The following is a 9263-nucleotide window of genomic DNA, read 5'->3' as shown; positions in this document are numbered from 1 at the left end:
GAGCCAGGTCATGTACTCTACCTTACTCTCAAGAGCGCAACCAACCAGTGTAGCCAAGACAAGGACGATGTGCACCTTCAGAGCAGCCTAATCTCACCTTTCAGCTTGCTCTGGTTGTCCCATGACACAGGTGCGGTTGCAATGACTGCTCAGGCTGTTGCTTCTGCGCACTATCACACCAACTACCGCCCTGCTTTCCGTACGTCATCCATCTCTGACCCCTACATGGTAGGCTTGTCCCATGACAATCGAGGGGTGCGCTTCAGAGAAAGTGGCACTGTGAAGTTTGTCCTCCAGCAGGCATTGTACTCCATGGGTCAAGCCTGTATCTCCGAGGGCTTCAACTTGCTTGCATACGTGAACCACAACGGAAGCAGTGCTGAGCTGACCCGTGCATTTAAACCTGGGGTTCACTACAGAGACACATCTGTATCTCTGTCGGCAGCCACCACTGTGGATTCTGGGGATATACTCACCTTTGAGATCCTTGCACCCGCACAGTGCAATGTGCGCTACTTCGGTGACGACTCTGGGATTAGCATGCTCAGTCTGGTGTGGATCCCTTCAGCCGTGTCCACTGCCTTGTCAGCCTCCGTGTCCAGGAGAGGTCTCCCCTTTGGTGCAGTGCGAAATAAACCCTTGCTCTTCCATCAGACAAGTCCAGCGGTTCCACAAGTTGCACTTGCTGGAACCAAAGATCACAGAGACTTCATCTTTCGGGAAGCAGGGACAGCGAGTGTGGCTTTAGATCTGCGTCTTATCCACTCATGCAGTCTAATCAAACTCACCTTGCTCCAACAGAGCGGGTCTCAGGGGGTTCAGCCAGCCCCTGTAGCTCAACAGATTGGTGGACATATGCCAGAGGGAAGCATTTGGGCAAGTGTGGGACTCAGGGCATCATTCCAGGTGCGTAACGGCACTGTGATCTTTGCTACAGTGGACTGTGTGAGAGGCCGCATCAACCAAATTTCCCATGATGCTGGAAGTAGCATGTCTATCCTCTGGACAGCTGCATGATCATAGCATGATTCAGCTAGCATGACATCAAGCTAGAATGTTGGTCTGTTTACACTCTTTATGCATTTTAACATATGTTTTTATTTAGGCGCATCTGATTTGGTTTCATTTTTTAAAACCAAATATCACAAGAAGAAAAGTTTGCTTCATATTACATTTCTGCTCTAAGTAGCATTGTGTCCTCACGTATGCTTTTTAAAAACTTTGCTGAGGACAAAAAGTGGGAAAATATGAAGATTCTTTTTGTGTGTATGTTTTTTTTTTTTTTTTCAAATCTTTGTGTGATAGATTGTTGTATGGTTTAATCTTATTAAAGTTGTTGCATCTGCCAGTTCTATTCAACATTTTCCCAATGTATTTCATGAATTATTTTCTTTGTTTTCCTCATAACTGAGTGTATGTCGTACAGCATGTTTTGTTTCTTGCCTGTGTCTTTGAATAAAACATTCAGTGCCATATATTGTTGTTTTTAATTCTAAATAGAATTTCCAATATCTTATAATCTTATAATCTTACAATTGATCACAGAACTTTTATTACTATTATAACCATTCATTACATCTTTGCAGGATTTAATTTCAAGGCTTTTTTCTAATGTCAATAGATCCTTGCACGACAGAAGCAGGAAAAGATAGTAAACATTTTCCAGTGGGAATCAAATCCAGGTGTTTGTGGCATTCAGAGCCAGATGGCTTTGATTGTGTTCTTTAATATTCAGGTTTTTATATAAAACAGAATAAAAGTAGCCCTCTGGTCTCATTTATAAACATGTTGTTATTCTTAAATAATAAATTATGACATTTCATGTATTACAAGAGACATCAGCAACACCAAATCAAATTCATCCTCAGTTTTTTTATATTTCTATAAAAAGACCACAGCAGAAACCATATCCTGAATCTATAAGACTGAAAATAGGTTTATAATCTTAGGAAGCAACTTGTGGTTTTCCAAGTCATATGGTAAATATCAAAAGCTTCACTGGCAGCATGAAGATGATGTTGATTTAAAGTTATTCCACAAAGAGAAGACTGTGATAGACCGAACCCTTCAAAGGGCCAACATGAAGCACTGAATTATGGCTACTCACCATACACCCCACTCCAAAACTTCACACGGATAGAAATGAATTAGTGCTCAAGAAAAGAAAAAGATGCGTAAAATTCGATTTAACTAGAATTTGTACAGATCCCATTGATTTGGAAAACAAGACATGCCAATTTAATTAGCTAAGTATTAATAATCTTCATTTCTACAGAATTTTGAATAGTGTACAATGGTAGTAACATAATGTGTAAAGATTTAGATATTACATGTGAAATGTGAATCGAGTCTGCTCTGTCAGGACAGTTGACGTGAACCTTGTGGCCTTTTCTGAGTGCGAGGGTTAAATGTGTGAAGTGACGGTACAGGTGTTCAGTGTTAGAAGAGCTGACAATACTACTGATGTGTTGAAGCCTGCATGTGTTGACTTGAACTGAAACATGTGGAAATGTTTAAGTTTCATTGGGGGAGCTTGAAGTTTTGGATTCTTTCGTTTTTCTCTATTCCTTCCTGTACACTAAGGGTTTGGTTAAGTGTCCTCAGGCTGTAAGTGTCAACAGATTATTAAATTATTCAAATATTATATCATTTTAATTTATGTATCTAGAGTAGATTCATCAACCATTCTTAAACTGTTTAATCCCTCTCGTGTTATTTTAACCCTTTATGTTTTTCACAAAAGAAGATATTTGGAAAATAATTCAGTATTTGTGTGTTTGTTTTTTAAGTCTAGTGTTATTTGGACTTGGATTTCATTCAGAAGACAGAAAGTGTACATAAATGATTTCCCAGAGATTATTTAGTCAAACTCCCAATATAAAATAGCTACATTTTCATAACAATACTTTATATATATATATATATATATATATACATGGATTTACAATTCATAGTTTTACATTTTTGTAAATAAAATCTGTATATTTTTATATGGCCCATATGATATATTTTGCAATCTCCTGTCTTTAGGCATAGCAAGAACAAACTAAATTATTATTATAATTATTCTTTTAAAAATCGAAATATATAAAAAAAGAGTCCACAACAGGGGTGTGTTTAATCTACTTTAGCATGCTTTATTGATAATGTGCTCTCAATACTCTTTGACCACTAGTGAGATATTGATCTCTAACCTGATAATATTAATCAGTTTCTTCAATCCACAGTCATTTTCACATTATCTTCAAAAACAGATATATTCTGAAGCATTTCAACAATAAGTTCACGCCGCTGCTTTACAATATTAACAGTCCCCACCGCATAACATTGCTGTTCAAAATATGAATAGTAACAAAGCATTATCAAGGACTGAAGCATTATTAGTATTGTCATTATAACTATTAGCATATAACTAGTACAATTATAATACTAAAGTCGTCAGCCATACATTTACATATTTGGTTTATAGATGTGTTACAAACATCATGTGTGAACAGACAGAGTATTAAATAAAGGATCACCCTTCGTGCTCCACGGTTGGTCCTGTAAGAAACGGATGATGAAGTACTGAGCTTTCACTCATGACTTTCTCAAGGCACGTGTGTATTGAGTTAATGCAGAAGTCAAATTTACTGCAATAAAAACGCTAAAACTGTCAAATGGAGCACCCCTTTAGTTTTGGGAAACTGTTAACCAAACTGTATTTAAGTGATTACAACCTGATTCCAAATTGCACTGATGACAAAATGAGAAAACATAGTTCTCTTGTAGAGTCAGAGTGTGAGCGTATACATGTTTTTTTGGCAGTGTTGTACGGACTGTCTTTCATCAGTAAGGGTTAGTTATTGGCTCCATCTGACGGTGACTCAGTGAAGTATTTCTATGAGGAGGCGCTTGAAGTCTCCGCCGCACTCTGAGCTCAGGGCATCCTTCAGGGTCATGTCATATTTCTCCAAGTACATGTCTTTGATGGTCTCCAAATCCACCTGGAAGTGAACGTGAAGGGGAAAAGAAAATGCTTTACTTCTAGTACTATCATGGATTATTATTTTTTTTTTGTGATATCAAGCCCATAGTAATCTCTACCTCAGAGCGTCCCACAATTATACGTATGAGCGTGTCCTCGTCTGTCCCGGATCCTTTCATGGCAGCGTTCAGACGGCGGGCGAAATACAGCTGCGGGTTTTTAGCACATCGCACTGTTCAAACAAAACCAAATCACTGTATGATGTGTGTGGTAGATACCAAACACCTGAAGTCCTGTTTTATTCCTTTAGGAGCTGCAATATGACTCTGATTCAAAAGAGCGAATTTCCTAAAGGCTTTTGAATAGTCTGAACGGTTATAGTTACCCAGAGTAATGTAACAGTCCTTTAATGTTCCTGTAGCCTCGCTGTCTATCGCATCCAGGATATCTGTTCCAGAGAGCTATGGAAAGAAAACAGAAGAGAAAGAAACTCAGAAAGAATGGCTCCTGTAAAGCCGTGATAGGTATATAGTTGCAGTTTGACCGTACAGTTTCATATATCTTGAAGGTGGCCTGAAGCTGTAGGTAGTTCCTGTGAGTGAGGATGTAGGTGAAAGTGGACTCGTCTGTTCCAAAGCGGCCTTCACCTGCCTGTGGAAAAACAACAAGTGATATGTATCAAATATATGTTTGATAAAAGCACTCAAAAAGCTAATCAAGTATATCCCAAAACACACAATATACCACAGATTTCTGAGCCCCTATTATGTATTTTTAAATCTCCTTTTATTTGTATCTAGCAGCAATAAACATTTACTTAGTTAAAAAAAATGTCAAGTTCACAAACAAAACATTTTTAAATACTATTAGAGTACTTATTACTATTTCTTTTATTTGAATAGTTTCAATTAAGTTTAATTTAAGTTCAAGCCATTTGTTGTGTGCCTTGTCATTTTTATTTAATTTTTTTTTGTTTAGCTTTAATTTATTTTAATTGTATTAATTTTAGTACTTTGTAGTTTATAGCTTACTTATTTCACTTATTTGACAAAAGGGAGATCATCAAATTTTCATTTCAAGTTAAGTTTTTAAACTAATATTAATATATTATTTTATTTCAGCAAAATTTATTTTTAAAAGTTTTAGTTTTATTTCATGACAACAACACAAAGCATCAAAAGACTGAGACTGCTTAAGGGAGTGGATAATATAATATAATATAATATAATATAATATAATATAATATAATATAATATAATATAATATAATATAATATAATATAATATAATATAAATATGTGGAAAGAAAGAAAGAAAGAAAGAAAGAAAGAAAGAAAGAAAGAAAGAAAGAAAGAAAGAAAGAAAGAAAGAAAGAAAGAAAGAAAGAAAGAAATCTTATGGAATAATGAAAATATTTCTGTGTGAAAATCATGTACTTGGCAACCCAAAAATTCTATACTTGTATAAAAGAATACAGAACGAGTTATAAACTACATAAGTAACAGCAGACAAAGGTCACCTCAAACAATGCCGTTGCATCTTGTTCTGCCAGTGCTTCATCCACTTCATAAGACTCATCTCTGGTGGCCTGCAGGTGAAGGGCAGTTCTTTAGCAAATAACAATTAACTACAATACCTGGTACTTCAAGTATTGATACATTTTTTCCTGGTTAATTTTGCACTATAACTTCAGATATTGTTGCATGCTAACATAAAAATATCTTCCTTAAGCAGTAATTCTGCACCAGAGTATTAATGGTGTCCTACGTTTTGCATCTTATTACTAATACTATGAAGTTAGTACGAAACATTTTAGCCATGAGATTATTGTGAAAAAAATTAATGTTTAATTTTGACTTTTTATCTTTAACAATTCAGACTTTTTTTTCGAAAAAGAAAATTGCAAGGATTGTGAGATAAAAAGTCACAATTGCATTTTTTACTCCGTGGTGGAAACAAAATCTCAAAGATTTCAAAGAACTTATAAATCTGAGAAAAAAAAATTGTGAGATGTAAACTCAAACCTCTGAGAAACAAAAGCAATAATAGAGATGTAAAAGTAAAAATAATAATAATAATAATAAAAAGTTTACTTAAATTACTTTTTTTCTCAGAATTGTGAGATGTTTTCTCAGTACTGCGAGAAAAAAGTAAAGAATTCAAGCATGGCATAAACAAGCTTCCATAAATGAGTGCAAAACAGTCGAAGCAGACCAAGGTCATTGGTGTATATTTCACCTGTAGGAGAGAAATCAGAAGATTCCTCACTTCTCCACTAGTGTCATCTTCAATATCAGCCTCCAGATCTCGCTCATGCACTGATGATCAAAAGATCTGTTACTTGACTACAATCAGGAATTACTTTTATTATATTACAGTCACAATAATGATTCAACAATAAATCATGTCTATTCCATTACGTCATAAATTGAACATTATATATCTGATCAAAGCTTACCTAACATATATGCCTCTTTGCAATTCAGAATATCCTGTTAATAAAATATATGGTATATATGGTATTACAGAAGTGATGATTATACGTCAGGATAAACCATCAGGTAAAGGTTTCTTTTCAGCTTTGTTTGATCCTTGAACTGTAATGACTATCTCTGTGTCTAAAGAGGAGTCACCTGATTGGTGCTGGTGCAGAGGATCTCCACCAGCACGTCCTCGTCTGTCCCGGCACCCTTCATGGCTCTCCTCAGCTCTTTAGCCATGAAGATGTGAGGAGGGTCCAGCGTGGCTATAATCGCTTTCTCAAAGGTTCCTGTGAGTTCATTCTTCAAAACTTCCTCCAACTCCTTGACACAGTGACCACAGACCGAGAAAACAAAACTCAAATAGATGTACAGTATGTTGATTCACTATATTTTAACATATCAGTGAATTATGATATGCAGTAGCCTACATATTATAAAAAAACATTACAGCTTTCTTTTCAAGGATTTTATTTGATGTCAATTTGATACAAACTCAGTTTAGTTAGTACTAAAGATGTTATGTAAAGAACATCAAAAGGTTTAGTACAAAACTTTCTAGTTTGATTAAGTATGCACTTGTGTTTGTCATGAGCTGGCATTTTAGACTCACTTCATCATATTTTTCACAGAAGGCTTGTTTAATCTCCACCCGCTGGGCTGCAGAGCGGTGTGCTAGAATGGAAATGATGGTCTCCTCGTCTGTCCCTGTGAGCGACAGGACATGAGCTCATACTTCATTCCTCCAGCGGACTATACAACTCACCGTTTAAGATCAAAAACTTCTTTAAGGGAGGAAGAGTTCACCCAAAAATGAAAATTTGCTGAACATTTACTCACTCCCAAATTATCCAACATATAAATGAAGTATAAAGTGTGGTTGATCCGTACATATTTCTCTCCTGATTCAGACAAGATGACTTCTTCACTGGAGAGAGCAATTTATGGATATGTGGACTAGAAGTATTAAAAACAAGCCTCGTCTCTATTTATTTCTCATTTAGTATCACTTGGAAACCCATCAGAATACTGAAGTAAAGCTGGTCACAAATTCTGGTTCATGCAGACTCCAGAAGTGCTTATATGTGACCCTGCACCACAAAACTAGTCTTAAGTCGCTGGGGTATATTTGTAGCAAATCAAAATTATAGATTTCTCTCTTATGCCAAAAATCATTAGGATATTATGTAAAGATCATGTTCCGTGGAGATATTTTGTAAATTTCCTACTGTAGATATATCAAAACATTATTTTGATTAGTAATATGCATTGCTATAGCAATATTCTCATAAGAATAGATTCTCATAAGAACTTAATTTGGACAACTTCAAAGGCGACTTTCTCAATATTTAGATTTTTTGCACCCTCAGATTCCAGCTTTTATAAATAAATGAATGTCAGCCAAATATTGTCTGATCCTAACAAACCTTACATCACCGGAAAGCTTATTTATTCAGCTTTTTTTTTTTTTTATTGGCACTTAAGACTTGTGGCCTATGGTCACATATATCATCATATTGCAAGTTAAAAAGAAAACAATCACCCATTTATTATGTCAGTGGTACTTTTATTCGACCTACCCATTCCTTTGCAGGCCTTACGAATTTCCTTGATGTCTGCCATCACATCAAAGTCCTCATAAGGAGTTATTGTGGGCTGAAATGAAGGTTGTGTAAAAAACATCATGTGTCATGCAACTAAACTACTGCAGTTTTAAATGACCTTTGCATCAACAGATTTTGAAATGGGCTAAGCAGTTCACTCCTAGTTGTATTGTCAAAAGACGTGAGTCCATTAGCATGTTTTTGAAGGGTTTGTGCATGAGATCACTGCAGCAGAGTCTGTGGGGGAGGAGGGCTCTGTATCTAACACACACAGCTGAGTCATGGCATCTCTGGGCAGGGACGGGAACAGCGGAAGCTCCTCTGCCTCGCCCACTGCCATAACAACAGTCTGCACTTATTGATAACAGAAACAGTTATTCCTTTATAAACATCCCTCTTCCTCTAAGAGAGTATAACACTGCTCAAATCACAGTAAAACACAAGAAATCATAGTAAACATAAAATGTGTATATGGAAAACTAATTTTTTTATTTTCTTAAATTTTAATAATAAACGTGTACTTTAAGTGTTTAAACATCTAAATAAAACATCAAAATGTCATGCGAGGAACTAGTTTGCGTGTAAGTTTTTTTTTATTTAGTCTATTTATTTGCTGCAACCTTAAAACAAACTAATAACAACCAATGCCGTTATATGTAGTGAAATAAACTGAGAAAAGTGAGAGAAAGAGACAAACTGCACTTGTTTTACTCACTTGAACGTTGCCCATCTTGTGATGCTGATGTGAGTCTCTGAATGCGCGCGTGCTGCTCTCTCCACCCGGAGACGCATCTTTTTACTCCGCATCCCGACGTCACTCTCGGTGACGTCACACACACTTTACATGTTTATCCGATTTTAATCTATAATTTATTATTTTTTAAATCACTAACTATGTTCTCAACAGAAAAGTAAAGCGTTATTTATTATATATGTCCATTTTATTTAACTGAACTGTATCTTTCTTCTTTCAGCAGGAATGAAACAAATGTGCGTAGGCTGATACAAAATTTAGTGAGCAGAATCATTTGATTTAAGACAAGAAAGTCTTTGTTAATTGTTTCCCAGCAGCATCAACCTACTCTCTGCACGAGAATACTAATTGTTTTGGAATATATGTTTCCTTCTTGCAGCAGATTCACAAATATTTATTTAAAATGTATTTTTTACAGTACAACATTTTAAAAAGCACAACAGTACAACATTTAAAAAA

At 35.7% G+C, this 9263-nt stretch overlaps 1 protein-coding gene across 1 annotated transcript; it reads right to left on the bottom strand.

The window, feature by feature from the left end:
• Nucleotides 1–3112: 3112 nt before the first annotated feature.
• LOC113039046 (annexin A13-like) lies at nucleotides 3113–8888 on the bottom strand. Its single transcript, XM_026196921.1, has 11 exons — nucleotides 8766–8888; nucleotides 8027–8102; nucleotides 7060–7154; nucleotides 6600–6770; nucleotides 6425–6458; nucleotides 6205–6284; nucleotides 5486–5554; nucleotides 4517–4618; nucleotides 4353–4428; nucleotides 4087–4199; nucleotides 3113–3986 (listed from the first exon to the last, which is right to left on the bottom strand). The coding sequence occupies exons 1-11, from the start codon at nucleotides 8778–8780 to the stop codon at nucleotides 3867–3869; spliced, it is 951 nt and encodes a 316-aa protein (XP_026052706.1). The 5' UTR covers nucleotides 8781–8888; the 3' UTR covers nucleotides 3113–3866.
• Between the last annotated feature and the right edge of the window lie 375 nt (nucleotides 8889–9263).

Source organism: Carassius auratus, chromosome 2 (assembly GCF_003368295.1).
Source record: "Carassius auratus strain Wakin chromosome 2, ASM336829v1, whole genome shotgun sequence".
Classification (NCBI taxonomy): Eukaryota; Metazoa; Chordata; class Actinopteri; order Cypriniformes; family Cyprinidae; genus Carassius; species Carassius auratus.
This window is presented reverse-complemented; position numbering and strand designations above follow the sequence as displayed.

Bases quoted from the DNA above. Each gene is read 5' to 3' on its own strand.
- LOC113039046 (XM_026196921.1), bottom strand. The intron at 6,285-6,424 runs GTAAGCTTTGAT...TTTGATCATCAG, and splicing joins CAAAGAGGCATATATGTTAG to TGCATGAGCGAGATCTGGAG. The intron at 3,987-4,086 runs GTAGAGATTACT...GTTCACTTCCAG, and splicing joins TAATTGTGGGACGCTCTGAG to GTGGATTTGGAGACCATCAA.